Source organism: Falco peregrinus, chromosome 2 (assembly GCF_023634155.1).
Source record: "Falco peregrinus isolate bFalPer1 chromosome 2, bFalPer1.pri, whole genome shotgun sequence".
In the NCBI taxonomy this organism is placed as follows: Eukaryota; Metazoa; Chordata; class Aves; order Falconiformes; family Falconidae; genus Falco; species Falco peregrinus.
Window position 1 is genome coordinate 37,259,841 of NC_073722.1, and position 24,304 is coordinate 37,284,144.

Consider the following 24,304-nt stretch of genomic DNA (forward strand, 5'->3'; position numbering starts at 1 on the left):
CTGCCTAGTCTTTTTTTTTTTTTCTGCAAATATGTTGAAGAACATTTAACCTTCATTGGAGAATAACTTGTTTTCAATGTTACTGAAACTTTTTGTATCAAAGGACAGCCTCCACAGCTTCTGAAGCTTCTAATGTATTTCAGGTTTGACTCTCAAAGGCATTGGCCCATAGCAAGGTCAGTATGATACACCAAACACAGCAATACAATACGTCAAAGCAAACATACTAGAAAAACAGGCCCTTAGTGAAGTTAAGCAGAAGATGGAGTTGATCCATTTAGTTGCTTTTCCAAAAGTTTTCCAAGATCTTTAAAGGGCTCTAGTTACATGCAATAATTGTGAGGTATATCAAGCTAAGACTGGATAGTATGGGGTAGATAACACAGGAGAGAACTGGCACACTCCAAAGGCAATAGCTACATCAGGCAATCTCCCCACATTCCCTGTATATTCAGAGTGACAGAAGCACCTTCAGGCTGCTTTAGGAATTCTGTATCGTCTCTGGAGCCACATAATGACTGCAAGCAGGTAACCGCCATAAGACTGATTGATATGAGGATCTTTCTTATCCACACCCCACTGTGGTAACACATGTAGACATCTGTTCTCAGAAGTGACAATTTTCTTTTTAATACAGATGTCATTTGGACATGAACTGAAGAAACTTAGCTCTTAGCAACAAACCTAATGGAACAGAAGCATAATTCTATCACAAATCCTGAATGTAAAATTTGGCTTTCAGCAGGATACAGAGGAATAGTTTGAATTATTTTTTATGTTTATAGAAGCAAGGTCCAGAAATTAATATTTACTAGATAAATGCCCAAGTGAAGATAAACTTACTCTCATGACAAGAGGCTGAATTCTAATCAAGAATTAACAACATAAAGGAATCTTCAGCAGTGTGAAGACTGGATGCAAAGCCAGCAAATTATTCCACCTTGAACAAAATAGACAAACTTCAAAATACACAAAGAAACACAACACAGCTAAGAAACATCTTTTCTCCAGGCAATGACAAGAATGAGGCAACAATTTCGCTTTTCCATGATCTCATTCTGCCTTCAGGATCATTCCTTACTTCATGCCACTCTTGCATCAGACTAAAACATATGACCTTGCTAGGAACAGAAGAACATACAAGGCCAGGGCAGAAAAACTCTTTTGCCTGCACTAAATGAAAATGGGTAATAAAGATTGAGCCTAGGGAATAACACATGTTGTAAATAATAATGAGTACCCAACTTCCTGGGAGATTTACACAATAGAGTTCACATGTCAGCAACTGTTTGCCGATAATATAAATTCAAATTGACAAGACTGAGGTATTATGGAACAGCATTTATTTCAAGATTGTCAGGAGAAGTCATTTCATTTCTTATGATTCATTTCATTCATACGTTAGTGTATTAACTGGATACATTATTGATCTTTGCTCCATCCAATTTCAGTTTCCATAGCATGCACAAAGTGATCTGAAAAATATCACTCCTGGCTTTTTTTTTTTTTAAAAAAGCACATTAAGTGTCTGACGCATGTCTAAGGAAAACATTTAATTGTATTAGACAGCTAATCAGAGCAACACATTCTGGAACAAGCAACTGTTTTTGAGGAATACATTACTGTGAAGGTCAGCTTTTCTAGAGTTGGTACTAGAATATCTAGAAAACTGTGTTTTTCTAGTTATCATGCTTTCCTCTCTGCTTGATCAGAAAAAAGCAAAGATGGAAGCAATAATGACAGTCCTGGTACACTAAAAAAAAAAGGGGGGGGGGGGGGGGAAAGGATGTCAATCAGAGAATAAGATTGCTACATGTCTGGGTGAAAGCACCTTTCAAGCATAGAGGGCTGCTTCAAACATATACAAGACAGCTGTGACTCTGCAGAACCTTGTCTTTCACTCAGAGTACCATTTGACAGCTGCTATGAATATTATGAATACCATGGAAGTCCCATTACTTTCACCTGACAGTGTCAGGGGAAAAAAAAAAAAAAAAGGGAAAAAGGAAAAAAATTTAACAAAATGAGCACCAGCAGAAAGCACACAGACATATGAATGTCTGCTGAACTCTAAGGTGGTCAATAAGTGTTCAAAGCATACAGGTGAGCCTAGGCTGCTCTTTATTTGGACAGGCAGCAGGATTTGTAGCTGTTTAAGAATCTTTCTTCACTGTTCCCTAATCCCTCTCTCATTTTTGGGATGCATCAAGTTCTAAAACCCTAGCTAAATAACACTTTAAATGGGTTTTGCTATGCAGTTGCCTTAAAAGAGAGGAAGAGGAGCAAGTGACAGCATTCTACTTGTTTTGCAGTAGCTCTGATTATTGGCCAGCAAGATCAGGGTCCCACTGAAAAAGGCACTACATAAAGGAAGGACAAGAGTTACTTTCTCAAGAGCTTACAGTGAAGACAAAGAGTCAGGAAATTACTCAAGTAAACTGCAAGCCAAAGGACAACTAACATCTCATCTCTCCCACTAATTCTCTCCAGACACAGAGCCAACACTCTTCTAGCAGTTTTAGCTTCCCACAGGAAAAAAGGTACCTCTGATCTTTACATGCCAGCGGACGTTCACCTCCTAGATTCAAACTGTTCTGCACTGCTGAAAGCTTCCTGATCTTCGTGGCTGCTGCACATCAGTGATGGTTTGCTGCATACAGGGAGTTCTGCAAACACAAAGGTACTGCCAAAGTCAGCACTTTTCCAGTGGAAGGCAGCCCTCGGCAGCAACAATTTGCTTCTGATGTTTAAAATGGCTGATCTCACACTTATGCATTTTCTGGTCTTATGCGATTTTCTCATGGGCAGCTATTCCAATTCGTCACGTTAAAATTTCCACCTTCACATCATAACGCTATTTTGACAGCAGCACTTTTTAATTCTGTTGCCTCCAACTAGTAATAAACATTACTGGCCGAAATTTGACCCATTAATTGAAATGCAGATAGCCAAGCTGTTCAGGTGGGACTCTTAATTTCGAGTTTCGGAAACTGCCTGCAGTGAAGCAGTTACAGTCAAATAAAATATGCCAATATGATTTTATCTGAAATTTTTATTTAGTTCGAGTTCACTACCTGGAAAGGAAGTGCATATGCGCCATCTCATGGTCAAGGAGGGCCGCTGCGCGCTCACAAACCAGGCTTTTCCAGGGCAACTCCTACATCGCTGGGACCACAACCACTTCGGTTTTAAGTCTTCTTGTAGTTTTGCTCCTAACTAGGTCCTCTGTAGACACTGTCATACTTGTCACAGACTCACATCTAATAGATGTGAAATTATCACTCCAAAGAGGGCACTCAACAAATCTTACAGAGCAAACATGCTCTAAAACTACTAAAATTATAGTATCCCAGGCTACATTGCAGCTTCTTAGGGTTATTTACACTTAACGGTAAAATTGGAAACAGTCACAAAACCAGCATCTCAGCTGAATTTTGGTGTTTACTGTCTCAATTCTTTGCTTTCCTCTTGGTCCTCTTAAAATGAATACTCTTTTGGAATTTCTGAAGTCCTTAGGGCAGAAGGAAATAGTGCAGGAACATTAGTTGCCTAATTTCCTTGTTCTTTTAAGTCAAATTGCTTTAGGGTTTTTTGTTCTGTTTGCTCATGGTTTTTGAAACACATAACTGGACCTAGCTTAGCCTCAGCGCGTAGAGATTTTGGAGAGAGGCAGAATACATTTTCAGACAACAGAAGATATTTCCCATAAGAAACAACTACATGTGGTCCTTACCAGTGCTTCACAAATTAGCTAAGACTAACACCAAATAGCATTGTTCTAAGTGTGCCCATAACACACAAAGACAGCGAGGAAATAACTATTCTTAAACAGCAGAAAAACAGAGCACTCAACTTGTGGTTGCTAAGGAATATAAACTGTACACTAATTTATTTATTTATTTAATTTGTTTCATTAGGATGACACTGTAATTGGCTAAGAGACCAGACAAAGCCCACAGAAATCAATAGAAATCTTTCTTTTGACTTCTCTGGGCTTCAGTTGGTGCCACAAACTGTGACATTGACAGTGTGGAAATGAAACAGGATTACACAAAAAGCAGCTCAGATTCAGCTGGTTTTTTCACAGCCAGCTCCCCACAGAAGTTTGGTATCTCTCCATTTGTGGCTGCTTGGGGACACAGTCAATACACTCGGTGGTTTTCTTACAGGTTGTCATTCTCTCGGTTATTTCCTATTTATATACCCATCTCTTATTCTTATCTGTACATCACACCATTAGAAGGCAATTACCTAAATTTTAAATTCTTCAGGCCATGAAAGTTGGTAACAAAAATTGATTTTTCAGTGTAACAATGTTCACATACCAACTAAGCAAACCATCCTTCCTCACATACATTACAAACTAGGAAGGAAATCCATTTCGATTTCAATCCACTCCATCCAATCATGCAGCCTTTCAGCAGATCTGGACACTGCACAAAGTCACCCAAATTAAAGAGGAAAAAAGTTAACTTGTTACAGCAGCTCCTCTTTTTTGCTAGAGCCATTTTGATCTCATACCTCAGCTTTGCCTCAAGCAGGTGTTGGAAGGTGCCAGTTAAAAAGCGCTTTAAGCACTGGGCGCCTTAAATCCTGGTTATTTACTGGTTTAAAGCCTAGAAACACTCCAGTGCTCTCCCCTTCCAGCACTTTTACTCTCCTGCCCCCAAGCTAACTAGGAAGCTAACATGCTGCAAAGCATGCCTGATCTTGACTATCCCTGCACTGGTTTTTTAGACTGTGTAATACCTAGACCCCTCTCTTCCATTTTGCACTCCGGAGGAAGGTCTGCAGCAGCCCTGAAGTGCAGAAGTCCCAAGCCATGACCAGAAAATGACACTGGGTCTCTGGTTTTTTTTTCCAAGCAGCAGCAGCAGCTGCAGTTAAGGATATTGCACATACAGCAACATGTGACACCCAGAGAGGAGGGGACATGTCACAACACAGCTGATTCTGCTTTTCCTTTCATTGATCCTGCGTCTGTGAAAAACATTTACTTTCAGACATCCCACTTCAAATTCTAATCCAAATCCTGCTTCCTTTTATCAGCAGCAGGTTTAGTGAAGATATGATAAAGTGGCTTAAGAGCATAATTTGGTTGAAGAACGGGAACATTTTTGTTATGCTTTAACAGAAGTAAGTTCCTTCATCCCACGCAGCTCCAGAGGTGCCAGCCCCATGAAGCAGCAGGACGCAAGCTGGCTTTACGCCGCTTTACAAAGCTTCGAGCGTAAGGAAAACAATGCCCGCGGTCACTCCTTCACAGCCACGGCTGCCCTAGCGAGGTCTGCAACACCAGGCTTAGCTCTGCTCCTCCGTGCTCCCTCTTTCTAGCGATTTTTAAACACTTTACTTAAAAACTGGCATACTGACCGAACACCCCACATCCACACACCCGCCCTTCCAGATGGAAAGTGACGAGAGGTCCCACGTTCTCCTCCGCTTCCCCCCGCGGCGCCCCAGGCCGGCGGCAGGCCCAGCGCACCCGGAGCCGCAGCCCGCCTTGGGGCCACCACGCAGCAGGGACGGACGGCGGAGCCGTGCGGTTTACGCCTTTTGCACGGATCTACCCAGAGTGGGCGCCCAAACCGGCTCAGCGGGCGCCGCCCGCCGCTACCGACCGCGCTCCGCAGGCAGCCCGCCGCGCCGAGCAGGCCCTGCCGCGGCCCGCCGCCCAGCCGCCGGCCGAGGGAGCCGCCCCGGGGGCCGCTCGCCGCCCCGCCCGGGGGCCGCCCCGGCGCCCGTCTGCGCGGGCGGGCCTGCACATGCCCAGCAGCGCGGGCAGCCGCTGCCCTCCCCGGCCGCCGCCGGCTCCGCGCCGTCCTGCCGGTAGGTGCGCGCCGCCGTGCCGAGGGCCGGCGCCGGGCCCTGCGCCGCGGGGGAGCGCGGGGGCGGGCGGGTCGCGCCGCTGGGGACGCCGAGCCCCCTCCGGGAGCAGGGGGCAGCGCCAGGGCGGCCTGGGAGCCGCCTGGGGGAGGGGGCGCCGCGCTGCCGCAGGCCCCCCTGGAACGCTCCGGCGTGGCTCCGCGGGGGGAGCGCGCTGGGGGCGAGGGCAGCGAGGAACGGTATTTTTAGCAAGAACGGGGTGGGGCTTTGTGTTTTTATTTTCATTTAAAGCAGCCTCGCTTTCCAGATGATTTTTAATAACTGCCGGCACATGCGCGTTGCTGCGGTTGCTAGAGGATTGTTTTCCGTGACTGCAGTAGAGGCGCGCTCGGAAGCGGCGGTCAAAACGCCGGGGTCTCTGCCCTTCACCCCCCTCCCGCGACCCCCTTCTTCGGGGGGGGCAGCGTCACGGTGGGGACGGGCCGCCTGGTGCCTGCGGGAGCGCAGGTCACTGCCCAGTGAACCTGTGGGCACCGGGAAGAAGCGGGGGGAAACACTCATCTGAAGCATTCTGAAAGATGTCCTTAATTATCCTTAAAAAAAAAACCCAAACACACCATACCACAACAAAAACCAAACCTCCTCTTAACCTGACAAGTGTTGCAACTCATAATGATGGCTTGCAGTCGTTACCATACTTCAAACGGAATACTTAATGCAGCTAAATAAAGCTGGATTCTTACTAAAAAAAAAAATATTACTAAAATAAACTGATGGCTGTTTAAGATCTGACAGCTCTTCAGATTTGTAATCTGCCTTTAGAACTCCACAGGTGGCAGTAAAGGTGAGGGAAAGGGGCCTTTGCCTCTTCACCAGCACACCAACAAATTCCCCAGATCAAAGCTGCACTGCTATTTGTGTTTATCAAAATAACAGCATTTGGCCTCATCTCTCTGCACCAAGTGTCACTGGGAGGCTGTGACAGCACCCATACGAATTTGAAAACTTTCCAATTAATTCAAAATGGAAAATAATTTCCAGCACTGATTTTAACGTAAGTTGACATTTAATTTATGATAGAGTATGTCTATGGAGATGATGAATTGGAAGCATTACTTGTGGGAGATGCACATACAAAAAAGCACTGGCATTCCTGTTCACTTTTCTAGCTTCATGTCCAGCTAATTACTTTTTGTCCATAGATATGAATTACTCTCGGTTCATAACCACTGTGAGTGCAGCAAGAAAAGCGTCTCCAATAAGACTTCTCAGTGAGTATATGCCCATTCTTGCCAGGTTTTCTGGAAGGGTGTCATTCTGTGTTCTGGGCTTGAAAGAAAACCGTGCTGCAAGCTGACAAGCAAGGCCAGTTAACAGCTTTCACGTTTGGCAAGTTGAGATGTCAAGCAGGTGTAAAGAAGAATAAAGTGTATAGCCTTGAACCACTTCAGAAACCCATCCAGATAAAAGAAATAGTATTGTCACTTCAACGTGCTTCTGAAAAATCTTTGCTACTGCCTCTGAAGCAGGGCTTTTGGCACAGTTTGCTACTGAATTTATGCCGGTTGTCCAGGAACAAGCAACTGCTAATGACTTGAAATTCAGTCCCAGCACCATGTTGCTTTCCACCTAGCTTTCCTGTATCCTGTTAAAGTCCATAAATTCCTCAGCACCCCCTCAGTGTTACTACATTTTCCCTTTCTATATTACGCTATCATTAGGCTACCATGTTACATAGTCTTCTGTGTGACAGATAGAAAAGGTTAACTACCTACTACTTGTTTACTCAGTTGAAACCTACAGGGACCTGACAGAATCAGAGCATGAGACATACATCACTAGTTAAGCCTTCAGGGGTCGATTTCCTCTCTTGGTAAGCGGTTGGCATTTGCTGTTCTGCTTAAAATGCTTCATACAGGTACAGCTAAGTCAAGTAATTCACTATAGTCAGTCTCTTACATTTTCAAGTGATACACTGATACACATCGTAACAGAGAAGTAGCAGAGCTTGTGCAGAAAGACACATGGAGGCTGCAGTTTTGATGACAAAGTAAATCTCTTTACCAGACCAAAAGTCACAGACATGACCCATATCGATAAACTGATAAGAATTAACTCCCCCTATTCAAGTTTGCTAGTAAGTAGTTGAGAATAAACTCAGTAACTGGAGGCTTTAAACCAAATCTGATGCCATCTTTCTTCTCATATCTGATGTAAAACTACCAAGCCGGCATGAATGCCATAATGTAAACTTTTAGATTTAATGCAGTCAAGTGCCCTTGCTGGACTGAGGTCCAATCTGGGCTGCATAGACTGGACTTGAATGATTGTGAAACTGGGTCTTTAAAGCAAGAGTTGCTAACATTTTCTTCTTACTGAATTATTTACACGGTGCCTCTGTTGCTAAAGCTGGGCTGCCAGAAATGTTCCCACTCCCTTATGGAAAAGCTATAATCTTACATGTAATTATCAGTGTAGCTGCACTACTGCCACTTCAGCTAAAGTGAGACTAAACAAAAAACAAAGGCAATCATTCCAAGTCACTCTAAACAGAAGATCGTTAAGGTTTTAAATTCTTGAAGCTTAAAGACATCAGTTACAGAAGAAGTTTTAGTAATAGTAGAACAATCCAGATTTAAAATAAATTATAAATAGGGGTTTTTAAACAGATTTTTTTTTTTGTTTGGTCTGTCTCACCCATGTCTTCCCCCCCTTCCCCCAATGTAATCCAAGTAGAAAGGTGAATTTAAAAAGAATTAATGATCATTTTGAATTCAAGACAGTTAAAGTGAAAAATGGAACAAACTTCTCTGGACTTAAATGCTGACTATATGATCAATGTTGCAAATAATCAAATTGTAACCAAGGTCTTCTCCCTTTACTCTAGCTGAATTGATGCAGAAGTCTCCTCCATCTCTCATCTCTCTGGCTGGAGGGGCACCAAACCCTAGTGTTTTTCCCTTTAAGAGGGCTACTGTTGCCATCAGACATGGAACGGCTGTTGAGATTGGGGAAGATCTGATGAAGCGGGCTCTGCAGTACTCAGCCTCAGCCGGGTATCAGTCACAGCTGCTTGCACTTCAAGATACCAAAATCAAAGGATTATAAAATCCTTTACTATTGCATTAATTCACCTGTGTTTTTAAAACATGTTTGTAAAACCTGTTTTACAGAACCAGGTTTAACATCTTTCAATTTGCCTGACTATTTACATTTTGGTTTAAGTGGAAAGTTGTGAGCAGATGTGTAATTAAAAAAAAAACCCTAACACTAGTAATTCTCAAGCCAGAGCATTTCCTGGCTGTTAGTATTTGAGAATTCAGACTCCCAAATCACCAGGAGGAATCATTTTGTGTTTTACAGTAAGCTACTACACTGCAATACATAGTTTCCATATTCCGGACTATTTGGTACCCTATATTAAAGTCAGTATGTACTACTTGTGGTAGTTGAATGAAGATATTTATAGTAATGTCATTTTTAGTACAAAAATTGCATGCCATTAAGTTACTTTAGCTCTAATGTGAGCTCCCCAGCAGACAGCACTGAGTCAGGCTTGTGACAGGTTTGCAAAAATATTTAGGTACACAGAAAGGCATGCAGGGCATTAATCAGTGAAGTTAAGGCTTCTCTTAATATTTCAATTAACTTAGCCATTTGTGGACATTCTACAAGATCTTAAGACATTTTTTGAAAAGAGTTTCAGAAATCCTGAGTATCTGTAGCCTATTACTAGCAGTATTGCAAGCTTTGTCACATTGCCACATTTGAGTATGAAAAGATCACTTCTAGGAGTAGACATTGTTCAGCCTCCTCCCCTATTCCATCCTTAGCAAATCACTTCCACCCAGATTTCAGTATGATAGTTTAGTGTATGGACCAACAGATATTCATTTCTGCTCTTCCATAGAAAAATAAGATAAATGTTTCTTCATTTGGTAAGGCAGGTATAAAATCAGCATCTATGTGTATCTATGTGACACTGAAATCAGACTGAGGACCCTGTGCTAGATTAAGCAATGATTTAGAGGAACAGCCTAGCTTTGGCCTATAGATGTTAGATACACCTTATTTTATTCATGTTTCAGGATTCCAGAGCTGCTGGCTTGGCTAAAGGATTTCCAGAGGCATCTACATAATCCCCCTACAGCCAACTACAGTCCTGAGCAAGGACAAATGGAAGTGTGCATCACAACAGGCAGCCAGGAAGGCTTGTGTAAAGTAAGACCAAAAGCTTCATACATTAAATGCATTTCTTTCAGCGATGTTTATTCCTCCATCAGTTCAGTTACACACAGCATGAAGTGCTACTATATAACTATATGCAGGGCACTTTGTTAAATATATGTCTCACAGTATTATGAATGCAAGGTAATAGAGCTGAAATAAAACTGGCGTGGCAGTCTCATCTGTCAGGACTGCATGACTTCAGGTAAACTAAAGAGCCTGTCAGAAAACATGCTGTAAGGTATCATTTAATGTTACTTTAGTACAATAATAAGTACATAGGTATATTATTTGCTTTACCATAACTCAATTCTAATTATATTAGCCTTCCGTAAATAATTACCCTTTCCAATCCTCTCTCACTGCTGTGTAGTTGATCCTTTCTGTAACTGAAGCACTGTTTCTGTTTTATAGTAAAGCACTGCCTTTCCTTCTCAAATTGGTATCCTCTAGCTGATTACCCAGCTTCATTTGCCTCAAAAGCAGCATTTTCTCATTTGTTCATTGCTTTTCTCACAGATGGCATGTTAAATGGTTAGGCAATTACTAATACCAAGATTTTTAATCATATGAGGAAATCAGAAGTATGAAGCATGTGTACAAGAATGTCACAATCTAAGATACTCTTCTTTTACAGGTGTTTGAAATGCTCATTAATCCTGGGGACAACATCCTATTGGATGCACCTACATACTCTGGGACACTAGCAGCTGTAAGTATTCTTTAGCTACAAAACACTGATACATTTGAAACAGTAATTTAGTATCTTATCTGCATGCTTATATACACTGTCTGTATTTACTGTAAAAACATATCTTAGAATCAAGTTTTTACCATTAGTCCTGTCAAGTTCATGAATATTAATTCATAGAAGTTTTTCTACTAAAAGTTCTATAAAAGCTATTCCCAGGAGTGAAGTTACTCTTCCAAAATCCTAGTTCATTCAAGGGCTGAGGTCACATTTGGGATTGGAAAGCAAGCCATCACAACCTGGTCAGGTTGAAGCAAATGTGTGACAACTGGGTATTTTGAGATGTCAGCACATTCACCTGAAATGTAGCTATGGTATAATAAGCAGCCCATGACATAAACAGTATAAAACTGGAATATGCTTGAAACATATGAGTGCAAAAATGTGAATTAGTAAGAACTACACAAAAGTTTACTTCTGAAAAGTAACATAACCAGTGTGTAATTAAATGTCAGCTCAGAATGCCTACCTGTAAGAAGGGTTGGAACAGATAATATACCACAACATTTGTCTACTCTCCCCTTGCATCAAAACAAATTTTATTACTGTTTGCTGTGCTAAGTTTGAATGCATCTTTTCTAATGAAATATATGTTGTTAGGAATATATTTTGACAATGCAGCATCTTGCATTTTTACTTAAAAATGCAGAGCATTACATGGTACAGATTGAAATTCCAGAGGAGACAGCATGCTTTTTTGTTGGTATTTTGCCTGTATTTTTTCATACTGCTGTCAACAGGTCACTGCAGTAGCATCATTTCATTCTCCTTTATATTGCGGAATGTATCTATTGCGAACAGATACTTTGCCCTTTGTCAGTGAGGAGTATCTTATAGTTCTGGCATTTCCACTGAAGTAGAGTGTAAATTGTCAGTAGGAAATGAAGGTGCTCTGAACTTACTACCTGTGGTGAGACCATGAGGAGTCCTGAAAGAACACAGTTCAAATTTACAAAATCCCTTTCTGCTTGCAAAACCATGTCTGATTTCCTAGAGAAGAGCAACAGTTGAACATAGGAGGTACCCATTTCTTCTCAGTTGTCTTAAAAGGGCAAATAAGGAGTGATGTGGTAAATTTGACAAGCCTCACAGCAAATTCAGACAAACTTTCTTTTGAATCATGAGCAAATGGAGTTTGACGTAGCTACTAAGTCAGAAAGACTTTGCAATGAAATTTTACGATGCTGATGATAAAAGGAAGACCTTTGAATGACTGGATTATGACAGTTTTGTTCCTCCTATCAACAGCTGAGACCCTTGGGTTGTAACATAATTAACGTTCCTAGTGACCAACATGGCATTATTCCAAAAGCTCTAAAAGAAATTTTATCTACTTGGAGTCCAGAAGACATAAAAAAACGTAGCCACCACCTCCCCAAATTCCTGTACACTGTTCCGAATGGGTGCAACCCAACTGGAAACTCTCTGACCACAGAGCGCAAGAAGGAGATTTATCAGGTATGTAGCTGGGGCCTTGTGAATCTTGTAGGCAGAAACAGATAAATGTCAATCTCAATTCAGTCGAGGATACCCCACATATGGTATTTTGGCCCATTATTGGTCCAGTAGATATTCCTCCTAGAACTTGTTTCTAGCATAACCTGTTCCATGACAACTCTTCAGAGGTGGACTATGCATTAGATAAATTGTTTTTGCAATAGTAGCCCGTTGCCGCCTGCTGCCTTTGCCGTGGTCTTCTAACTGGACTTACTGCAAGTTTTCACACTACATGGAACAGACCTTCAGTTACGTACATGTGTCCTTGTACAGCAGGTACCAGGCTTACTCTTATAATTGCTTGATGTCCAAATTGGGCATTTGAAAGATTCTCTTGATAGGGCCTTGTATACAGTGAATGAACAATCCATAGAATAATATTATGATCCTGGTAATAGGCCCAGGGTATAGGAAGAAATGGATTCAGTGTCCTCACATTTTAACAAATCTTTACTTTCTGTTCATTTCTTTAGCTTGCAAGAAAATATGATTTCCTCATAATAGAAGATGATCCTTACTACTTTCTTCAGTTTGAAAAGGTAATTTTTTTCTTCCATACTCCTTAGTAACATCTTTTCTGGTCCAGGAGAGAACTAAGGTTTGAGCCATGGATCTTGCTGTATGCTCCTTCTTCACGTCCCACCAAGGTAGTTACAGGCTTCACAGTCTAGGCTACTTTTAGTTGCTGTCCCCTTTGTGGCATTTTATTGCATCAGCTCTGTTAATCACTGTTTCAAATTCCTCAAGCCTTACACAGGACAGAATTTCCTTCAGTAGTCAGAGAATGTCAAACTTTGCCTCCAGAGCAAAACAAGTACGCCGCTGAATCAGCACTTGAAAATAGCAGCCTCTTAATGTTCCTTTCAGCCCAGTCTTACATTCAGTGGAAGGCTGCCTACTCCCAATCTACTACATCCCATTTTTACCCCTTAGTCTTTTGAAGAACCTGAGAGAGTTCTCCCAGATACCACAGAAAGTAGCACTGAGTAGGCAGCTTCCCTCCTTCATGTAAATTTTCCCTAAACAGGTAACTATGGAGTGTTGATCTGTCTTTATGCATGGATCTACAGTTGCTCAATCTGCCGAAGTACCTAACTTCAGGAATAAAAGCTGGTCTTAGAAAGCAGTAAAACATTGGTAGAAGCTAAAGTTCAGTATTTTTATTTTAAAATATGTCTCTATGGGAGGAGGCAATAAAACTGCTTCCCTTGCTCATTGAACAGCATTGTATGGCTTTGTTAGAGAGCGTAGGGGAAAAGGTATAAAAGTAGAATTCTTGATAAGGAAAAAACTATGCTGAACTCAGATCAAAATTTGGTCATATCATCTGATTTCCCTTTTTAAGGTAAAGCTAGAAGCTACAGGGACCCATCTTAGAAATTATAGTATCTGCTTACTCCATAAAAAGATATCTTGGCAGAGAAGTGGTTATTTCTTTCTCCTGCTTATGGCATAATACCAAAACTTGAACTGAGCACTTGTATGCTGAACAGTGGGCTAAGCATCAAAAAATAACAAGGCCAGTTTCTTGATGACTTTCATAGAATACTGTAATCGCATCTTAGACAGCTAGCCGAAACAATCACTTGTCAGCAAGTTACTGCATTTTTTTCCTTGGAATGCACATCCGTAAGATATTTACTACTGAAATATTTCTTTAAGAAATTAATTATGTCTTCATAGTAAAGAAAATAATTCCATCATAATCCTTACTTGCACCTTGAATTTTATTTTTTATTTTTCTTCCAAGCCATGGGCTCCAACTTTCCTCTCAATGGATGTGGATGGCCGAGTTATCAGGACTGACTCTTTCTCTAAAATTCTCTCATCTGGGTAAGGCCAGCTTCAGACTGCTCAGCATTGCCTGTTCATTTAAGGCACAAGACTAATACTTCATGCAAAATGATCAGACATGTCATAGTGTTTTTTCATCTAATTCTGGAATGTACTTTTGGATCTACAGCTTTTCTCAGTCCACTCACTTTTGATGTTATTTCTTGGCAGTCATTTAACTCCAGATTCTGTTTCTCTTCCGATACCAATAGTTACGTCACTGTCCCCAGGCCACCCACTCTTGCAGACACCATCTAGGCAGAAGGACAGATGCTGGATTCCAGCTCTGTTCCAGGAACTCCTAGGAGCTTTTCTCTTCTTTTTCTATTTCTCCTATCTCCTTACCATTCCTGCAGGCTCCCTGAACTTGTAATATAGAAGAGAGAGGATGGCATCATTCTCAAACTATTTATAGGGTTATACTGATCTCTCTTCTTCTAGCCTCACAGTTCTTTCAGGTTGTTTCCACCTGTCCAAAAACCTAAGCTGGCTTTTTTCCATTTCACACAAGTCAACACTTTTGATTTTTAACTTGCTTTTCTTTATTATCCTAATAGATACAAGAAAGTAATGTGAATTCTGCACTGGCAGCTAGTGGATTATAACCCCATCCCTGAGAAAGTGAGGAGACAACATGATGCTAAGTGTGATTGCACTTTTAGAAGTGATACTGCAAAAAGGGATGATGCAATTTTATCTTTGTCAAAGATACATATGAGCTTATTGGTTCTATTTTTCTTCAGAGAAAAAAAGATGGGTTGTAAGAATTGAAGCATGAATAAGAAACTAATATATCAGTCTAAATTCCAGTTAGCCTGCAGTACTGAAAGGGAGTGAAAGAATAAAGCTGTTTGCCACTTTCCATCTGTTTTCATAAAGCCTAAGCATTCATGATATTTCATTATGTGCAAACCTATCTTTCCTTCCCTTTGATTCATGTAATCTTTATGGTTGCAGAGGAAAGCTTACAAATGTGGGATATGTCCTCAAGTCTCAGAACTAAGAAGCTACTATAAGCATTAAAAACCCTTAAATGTTTTTATTTCATTACTTTGATACTGAGCTCATAAGTTGCATAAGCCTGGGGCTTAGGGCAGTATTAAGATACAGATGAACTTAAATGCATAAAGACCCTTACAATATCAATGGAATGCTTACACATTTTCCCACTTAGAAGTTAAACCGTAACTCACACAAAGTATATCATATTGCATTTCTGTCGTAACTTTTTTTTCTGCCCCCTCTAGGTTAAGAATAGGTTTTCTGACAGGTCCCAAGCCTCTTATCGACAGAGTCATTCTGCACATTCAGGTTTCAACAATGCACACCAGCACTTTCACACAGGCAAGTATCAAACTGCCAACTGAAATGTATTTGGGAAATATAACATATTCCAAGTTGTAAGAAACCACAAACGAACAGCTTAGCACTTTTGCAATTTTGTTTATAATAAGCACATACATTCTCAATTCTGCTGAAGGAAGAGAGACCACCATAGAAATTACAACCAAAGCTATAGGGCAGGGGTCCTCAAACTACGGCCCGCAGGCCAGATACGGCCCTCCAGGGTCCTCAATCCGGCCCCCCCCCCGCCGGGGGTTGGAGGGGGAAACCAAGCAGCCGCAGATGACTGCCTGCCACTGCATCTGCACGCTGGCCCCCTGTTTAAAAAGTTTAAGGACCCCTGCTATAGGGTGTCTCAGTGCATGGAAAGCACAGCTATTATGCCCTTAACCCTCAGATCTCAAGAATCAAGGTTTAAAGTGCTTCTTATCTCCTGCTGATAGGTTCACTCGAAAAACCTCAATGTAAAGTGTACATTGGAAGAAGCACTTAGATTTTTTCTGGTGTTCATTCTGCTTTGCAATTAGAACAATACTGTCAGCCCACAAAGACATTGCAAAGCAGACTGCCAACTACAGCCCCTTTATGGTTAGTAATAAGGAAAGGAGACACTGAGCACACCTAAATATGGCTGCCATCTTCCAGCTCCATTAGTTCATCATAGAGGCAGTATTAGACAGGCTGACATGGGCGGGAAGGTAAAGCAATATACATTGCCTTCCTTTTTCTCCCTGATTACCATATTTAGCTTTCCATCCATTTTTTCCCTCTCTGCAACTCAACTTCCAAACACTGCCATGATCCTTGAAGGCAGCAGTAACATGGACTACAATGGCCTGTTGCTGTTACGACCTCTGTTTATAAAGGGCTCCAAGAGACCCCACGTGCAATTTCTTGCCTGTGTGGAATTTTGATTATTGCAGCAGGCTATGTATCTTTTGGTGATTGCAAACAGTTCTGTTTAAAATATGGTATTGATGATGTGTCTTATTTCTTTAGATTATGATATCTCAGCTGCTTCAGCAATGGGGAGAAAAGGGTTTCTTGGAGCATATAGACAGGTAGGGTCATGTCATATGCTGAATCCCATCATCTATCATTCTGCTTCTTGTGACCTACATAAAACATTCTTCGCAGTAAGGAGGTCAGAAGTATTAGGGCAAACATAAGCCAGGTCACCAAGACTGACATTATTCACACAAGAGTCCTGAAGGAGCTCAGAGTGAAGTTGCAGACATGCAGGTCAGGGCATGTAACCTACCACAACAGTCCGCCAGTCTGCTGGCGCAGCCATTATGCAGCTCCCATCTGAAGGGAACACAAGAGGGTACTAGGAGCTCCAAGTCAGAGAATAAAGTTTTCATCCCTGCTAAAGCAGTAGGCTGTGTAGCAAAGGCTAAGATTGCTAGGCACATAATTTATTAAGAAAAAGGCAGCATAGCTTCTATAAAGGCAGTTCTTGCCTCACTAACTGAGCAGGCATTCACCCTCTAGCACCCTTAATCTAATGATTTTGGGTGCCGATAGAATGTTCTACAGAGAGCAGTGAGGTTCACCTACACTCGCTAAGCATTACCTTTATCACCACTCGAAGACAGAACACTGGGCTAAGGTCTAATTGAGCAAGGCATTTCTTAGGTACTGACTAACACACATTTGTTTTTAGTTTATTATGCTGGAGGAGCATAGTTTCTCTTGACTGTCCATGCTTCATTTCAGATGCCATACTCGGATGCCATTAGAACTCCAAGCTTGCTACTTCAGTGGGAGTGTGCTACACTCTGCAGAGGCCTATAAGAGGAATGTGAGCAAAGCATGGACAAAGTTTTTACGTTTCACTGTAACAGCCTCTCGTCCCCGAGCACCTGCCTGTTGTCCCTTCTGTAAACTAGCATTTTAAAAAAATCCAAAACAAAAAAAAAACCAAACCAAAGCAGACACACCAGCCCTAGTTTTGCCTTGTTTTAAGAATTAGGAACATAAAGATAGTCTTTGCAGTGAAACTTGGACTCTGCTTCTGCTCAACTTTCAGCAGTTCAAAAGATATATACAAAATACACCACTTCTTTTCTTGTAGGCCAAAAGACATCCTTGTTCAAGGCAACAGGCCGTTCTTCCTCTCAAGCTAATGAAAATAGTGCTGCAGGGTGCCATAGTGTAGCCACAGCCCTTTATAACCTTCTAGACTCAGTTGTCAGGTGATTTATTGATGAGGCCCAACAGCTGATTGGAATATCTTCCAGGGGATTTCATTTGGACAAAGTCAACTCGTTAGGTCAGGGGTCCTCAAACTATGGCCTGTGGGCCAGATAAGGCCCCCAGGGTGCTCAATCCACCCCACCCCCCCCCTGCTGGGGGTTGGGGGGGGGGGGAGGAACCAAGCAGCCGCAGATGACTGCCTGCCACTTCATCTGTGTGCCAGCCCCTGGTTTAAAAAGTTTGAGGACCCGTGTGTTAGGTCATGCTTTTGAGTTGGAGCTAGTTTGTTGTTTGGAGCAGCTACATTTTGGTGGAAGTCTTGTCTGTCTAACACTTTACAATGCCATTCCAACATGAAAGTAAAATAATAACAGAAAGGCAAAAAACTCACAACAGAATTTGTGAATGGTAAAAACTGTGTAAGTGAGATTTACTATTTCATGCAGAATGTAACAATTGATGCAGGCTGAGTCTCAAAACTATATAAGCCTGCGGTGGTGTTTGTCTTATCAGGTATAATAAAATAAATCCAGAAAGCAAAGCTATTGGTTTAGAGAATATTTTTTAAAAATGATAAAATTAGTAGTAAAAGTACTTAATATGTTTTTCTCTACAGAGATGGGAACACATTTGCATTTGATTTACGAACTTTCTATCAAGCATTTCTGTGGTGTTTCCCATTGCACAGCACTTCTCATGTTAACAAAAGCCACTGCACAAGATTTGTCTATGTTGAAACTTGGGTTAGGGTCATTTTCCCTAGTAAGAGGTTGAGTTATTGGGATGTTTTAGTTCAGGTGTGGAGCAGATGGGTTCAAAAGTTTAGAAAAGGGGAAGCTGGCAAATAGTCATTCCAGGTTCATCATATGATTTGCTTTTTACCTTGTGAAATAGCATTTCCATGTGTTACTATTACACAAATTCAACTCAAATGCACAAAGATTAAGTCTGTGCTTTTGCATATGTGCAAGTCCTTAATTTTCTTCTGCTTTGTGCAGTAAATACTACTAACAGGACTTGTATCCACTGATAGAATAGACAGCATAGATATAATATATAAAGTTTCTATGACATACGTAAAGCTTAAGAAGCAGCCACACAAGCACTTCCTCTGTCTGGTTGATCAGTGCTTTGTTAGAGACAAAGCTGAAGCATTCAGGACTTCTCTGATACATGTACAACATTTTATACACGCAGTATACTCAGTTGTGCCCATCTAGGATATACTTAACGTTTCCATTAAATGTGCACTTAGGTTGTTCAGGTAGAAAAGCTTTGTTTCTGCCTTTGGAAACAAATGGACTCTAAAGTGCTATGAGATCATGACTTTGAATTGATAATTTACTTTCAGAGTGGTGGAGTTCTACAGGGCCCAGCGGGATGCAATGCTCATTGCTGCTGAGAAGTGGTTAAAAGGTCAGTGAGTGCAACACAGCTAATTACTTAAATTTTTTTCTAGCTGTTTATCTTCTTTGATAATCAGTAAAGTTCAGCTCTTGACTGAAGTGACATATAAGCATTATAAGCAAATCAATGACATTAAATATTAAGCTTGGGACAAATTATCTAGTGCTGCTGTTTTCATGCTTTTCTGGTGGGACAAGAAGATGGTGATGAGAAAAAAGCTCACCACGTTACTGTATAAAACAGTTTACAAAGAGCATATATTTCACTCCACTATGTTCTTATACTTTTTATGTGTAAAATCTGTCTTTAAAAATCTCCATCTGAAATAGCCAGAGATAGTGGCCTTAATTTAAAAGAAGATATAAACAATTGATGTAGTAGTAGCGATAATTTTTTTTGTCAGAAATCAGTTTTAAATGTCCTCTTTTAAAAGCGGTTAATCGTGGAGCATAGAAAGAATTTGATCAACAATTCTGCCATTACAATTAGTGACTCACTCCTCACTCCTTTTAGTCAGTCTGAAGTGGAATCAGCAATAACTGCTTAAGAACTGCTTACCTGCCTTAGATGTTGCTTCCATGGGACATGAGTACTTGGGCACCACACAGTCATTAATATACATGCTGTTAATAATTCCAGGTTTTTGGATATGAAGTATTTCTTTTTTACATGGCTCTGAACAACCCTGGGTTGTTGACCTAGGTAGGCCCTCTCTGTCTCAATTCCCCAAGTATCAAAACAATGTAATAGCACTGGGCTACCTTAAACTGTATTGTGAGTATGTACTCATGTAAAAGACTACAGGGTCTTCATGTTTTCTAGTAATAGAAGCCATAATACTATGGAAGACAGACCTTTATTTTGTAGATATAATGGTTAAGTACATCAAGGAGGAGCTGGAGAAGATGTCAAGTCAAATAAATAGTCTCTTCAAAAATATGTCCAAAACCAGGTAAAGAATTCTAGGTAAACAAAAGGTATACAGTAAGTCTGCACACACAATATAAGACAAATTCTCTAGGCCTTCCCATCCTCTTCATAACTCCTAGGCTCTCCTTTGCTTTGGGGAAAAATCTGTAATCATTGAAACTTAAAGGAAAATGCTTTTGCACTTTGCTACACTTAAAATCATATTGATAGTCAAAGTGATGTTAGAAACTGCGTCAGAAAAATTATTTTAGATTGTTTACTTGATCTGAAATAATCAACAAATACAAGTTTGTTAATGTTTGGGATTTCTGTAATTCAGAGCAATCACTTTCACAAAAAGTATTGAGGAAACCAGCACAAATGCAGTAAGCCCACACAGATTTGGAGTACTTTAAATTTGGCAAATGGCATCCTGGCTCTGTGGCCTACATTCCCTTTGAGTTCACTGGAGCAATAAATCAACATCTCTAAATCTATGATGTGTCAGTTAAAGTTGGGTCAGAAGTTTCTTTCTTGATTCCCTTCTTTTCTCTTTCTCTCTCCAGATTTGGCAGAATGGTACTGTCCTGCTGCTGGCATGTTCTTGTGGATCAAAATTAAGGGTGTTCCTGATACACAGCAGCTGATCATGGAAAAAGCTTTGCAGAAAGAAGTATGACCTATAGTGTAATGGCTTATGATGTTAAAATGAAACGAGGGAAGGATAAAATAAATTTACCATATCTATCTGCACATCTGAGCACACAAAAAAGCAGGGGAACTTGGGCACCATCACTGAGTCTGCAAGTCAAGGCATTGTTGCACAATGACTCATTAATAAAATATTTTTATGTCTGTATTCAGATGTTGATATTTAATCAGCTTAAATTTAAACCATTATAATATATAGTAGAATATATCAAGTATACAACACATATATATAATATTATTATATGTACTTATATGAATGAACGCTATCCGCAATATCTTTTTAATAAGACAAATTAAGTTATTTTATTTCTACAATTTTTAAGAGCCATCACTGTGCACTGAGTAAACTATATCCCATCTCACTGGTGCTTCTAAATATTGTGATGACAAGCCAGATCTGGTAACCCACCAGCCTAGGTAACCAAAACCTAAGAGCCCTTTGATTTTATGATGAAAAGTCTGAATCCAGGTTACACATTTTTGGCCTCTTATTTTGAAGAGAAGAAATGCATAACACCATGTTCTGATACCAGTGTTTCAGCAGTAAGCCTTCTCAAATTTAGTTAACATAGTGTTTTAAAACTGTAGAAGTGGTAATAACTGGGTAGCTAATTGATTTTTCTTAGGTGTTACTGGTTCCTGGAGGAGCATTCAATATTGATAGTTCAGAGCCTAGTTCTTATGTCAGAGCCTCCTTCTCTCTGTCTTCTCCAGCCCAGATGGATCTGGTAAGTGAGATTTTTTTTTTTTTTTTTTTTTTTTTGCATTCTTATCAAGACAGTTTCTCACATAGTAATACTCCCTTAATTTTACTCATTTCTTCTGTGTTTTATTGGACATTAGTACAGGTTTTTTAGTACTTAGTTGATTAAGCAGTACTGTTGAAGCAGTATTAGCCGGGTTTTAGGCAAGTTACTCATATCCAAATGACCTGAAAGGTACCAAATTTTTAGGACCACTTAAAATTTTTCTGTGTATCTCCTACATGTAGAGTCTCACACTTAATCCTCCCAGACATTATTCATAAAGGCTTTACTGAAGTCAGAGTAAGTTTTGCTATTTGCTTTAGCATTAGGAGTCATCATGTATCTTATATTCCAGATTTTCCATTCCTGCGATTGAATTATCTGGTTTGTGTGTGTGTTGTCAATCGTTTATAAGAAAGAATATTGTTTTTCTTTCATACAATTGACATACATGTTGTATTTAATTTCTCAGGAACTAGTCTTTGTATTTTTGGAACATTTTGGATGTTATTCAGCTGTATCTATAAAGTTAGTGGGAAGAAAGATAGGAGACATTCATTTATGCAGATTTAATACTCATTTGATTCAGGTGCTTGAAACAGCTCAGTATTTGTAGTTGTACTTTCATTCAGTTGTGAAGGTTTGTAACAGATAAGCATTTCAATTGTTTTTCTGTTTCTTCTGTATTTCTTCTGTATTTCTTCTGTATTTCTTCTGTATTTCTTCTGTATTTCTTCTGTATTTCTTCTGTATTTCTTCTGTATTTCTTCTGTATTTCTTCTGTATTTCTTCTGTATTTCTTCTGTATTTCTTCTGTATTTCTTCTGTATTTCTTCTGTATTTCTTCTGTATTTCTTCTTTCTTCTTTGTAATTTATAACCATACTATTGACAGTCGAATCTTATCTTTCATATGCTTCCCGATTCAACCTTTTCTTTCACCTTTGGAGCCTCCAGGCTCTTAAGTTAAAAGAGGTACTCTTCCAGGGATCACTAGTTTAAAAGTACAACTTTTATTAAATTATGTTACTGTATTAAAAGTAAAACTGTTTAGTTGCAGCTGAACTCTATTCAACCTTTGAGCATTACTCTATGCATTTTTCTGTTTAAGAAAACTCTGCCTTTATTTTCTCTCAGAGAAGTGGAACCTTTGTCCAAAGGCCATACATGTTGTTATAAAAGGGAAACAGAGAATATCAGAATTTTGCAGTATAAAATACTGAGTTTGTATATGATTAGGGTAGCGTTAGTAGCTTTACAGGTTTGGTCTGTTGCTGGAATCTAAGTGTGAACCATGTCTATGTCGTTGCAGGCCTTCAAGAGACTGGCTGACCTCATAAAAGAAACTTTGTGAAAAAGCTAAATAGAGCTCTTGCAGCAATCCAAATCATCTCCAGAAAATATTTATTAACATTTGGATTTCATCAGAACACTTTAAAAGCAAGCACAATACAGTGGATGTTTCCTTAGATCGTTTCAGCTGAAAAGGCAAAAAATGAAAGTGAAAAAGTTTGCTTAACTTTTATGACAGGACATTGCATTACTAAATTTATTCCAATTCAGAAACATCTAAAACACTCAAAACCAAAATGTTCCGTTTCCTGTCAAAGGCATGTTTTTGTTAGATTTGAATTGATTTTTTGTTCTGGCTTTTGTGTTCCATGTGGGTTGGGAAACAGGGAAATCAGTTACTTAGGAAGTTGCACCTGAGGTGGTCTTACCCACTATTAATCCCAATTTATACATTCCTCCAACAGCTTATGTTGGAATTGTTTTTGCATGTCACTTTCCTTGTCCTTCTGTATGGTGTCTGGTTTTGAAGATTTGAAGATCAGTATTTAATTGTACTAAAGTTTTGTCAGATAAAAGCAATGTAGGGATGTTAAAAAATTGAAATTGATCCAGCACAATTAGGCTATGATTACAAATAAAACTAATTGGGCTAAGATCCCTTGCAATTTGCATGGGTTTTGCAGCTCATTCTCTTAAATTTGTAAAAGGTTTTCTGATTGCTGGCTTCCACTTCAGTCTGTGAATAATTACTTTGTACCTGTGTTAGAAAATCTCTGGTTTGCAAAGGCATGTGGATGTGCTAATAGAACTTCTCTCTGCTCTTAGTTAGTCAGACATGTTTTTGAACAGAGAGCGTAAGTAACTGAGCAGGGGACATAGTGGAATGGACAATACCCTGACACTGCCAGATGTACAAAGCAAGCAAAATGAAAAATAAAGAAATGTTTTGATCTCTAGTCCTTTGGTTGTTATCTTCACAAACATTTAATACTTGGCAACATGTACAAAACCTTCAGAAAGTTTTAACTGTACAGATTTTCCAAGACTCCCCGTCTTGCTTAGTGACTTAAATTTTATTACTTTTTGGATGAAAAAACACTGTTGTTTTCCACCAACAGCATATGGTTGTTTCTTTATGTGCAAGTGTTCAGAGTTTCAGAGTAAAAACACATAAGGGTCAGGCACAACCTTGCTTAATTGGAAGTTTCACGAGAGTCATAGTCTTAGTACTAACAATAGTTTTCATTTCCTCTAGTTATAAATAGCATGTGTCATAACAAACTAGCACAGATACGTGCCTTTCCCAGTACCTCTTCTGTCATCAGGATCATTTCAGTGCCATCAGCCCAGGATCACCTTTTATCTCTATCTCAAGCCTTTTAATTTAGTCACACATCCAAGCCATCTCTGTGCTTTGCAGCTTCTTGAGCAGCATATCTAAGCTCTATCCTTTCCCCTCTTCTAGATTACTGTGACTTTTAGTCAAGTCCTCATGATTCTCAGACTTAATTTTCTCCAAGTTGCTGTCAGTATGTGATGCCTTTCCTCTCAGACCGGTTTGA

General features: G+C 40.0%; 1 protein-coding gene across 2 annotated transcripts; it reads left to right on the forward strand.

The window, feature by feature from the left end:
• Positions 1-5,523: 5,523 nt before the first annotated feature.
• On the forward strand, positions 5,524-23,698 carry AADAT (aminoadipate aminotransferase). Of its 2 annotated transcripts, XM_055796521.1 has the most exons (14): positions 5,536-5,829; positions 7,029-7,097; positions 8,714-8,882; positions 9,915-10,047; positions 10,691-10,765; positions 12,053-12,262; positions 12,775-12,840; positions 14,052-14,134; positions 15,382-15,478; positions 16,478-16,539; positions 19,029-19,093; positions 20,560-20,666; positions 21,331-21,432; positions 22,762-23,698. In XM_055796521.1, exons 1-14 carry the CDS (start codon positions 5,766-5,768, stop codon positions 22,801-22,803), a joined length of 1,344 nt encoding a protein of 447 aa, XP_055652496.1. In that variant the 5' UTR covers positions 5,536-5,765; the 3' UTR covers positions 22,804-23,698. The 2 variants fall into 2 exon arrangements, with proteins under 2 accessions (XP_055652497.1, XP_055652496.1); XM_055796522.1 differs by lacking the exons at positions 21,331-21,432; positions 22,762-23,698 and adding an exon at positions 17,198-17,282 and having other exon boundaries at positions 5,524-5,829; positions 20,560-20,610.
• The last annotated feature ends 606 nt before the right edge of the window (positions 23,699-24,304 follow it).

Bases quoted from the DNA above. Each gene is read 5' to 3' on its own strand.
- AADAT (XM_055796521.1), top strand. From the start codon at position 5,766: ATGCCCAGCAGCGCGGGCAGCCGCTGCCCTCCCCGGCCGCCGCCGGCT. The intron at 10,048-10,690 runs GTAAGACCAAAA...CTTCTTTTACAG, and splicing joins GCCAGGAAGGCTTGTGTAAA to GTGTTTGAAATGCTCATTAA. The intron at 16,540-19,028 runs GTAGGGTCATGT...ATTTACTTTCAG, and splicing joins TTCTTGGAGCATATAGACAG to AGTGGTGGAGTTCTACAGGG.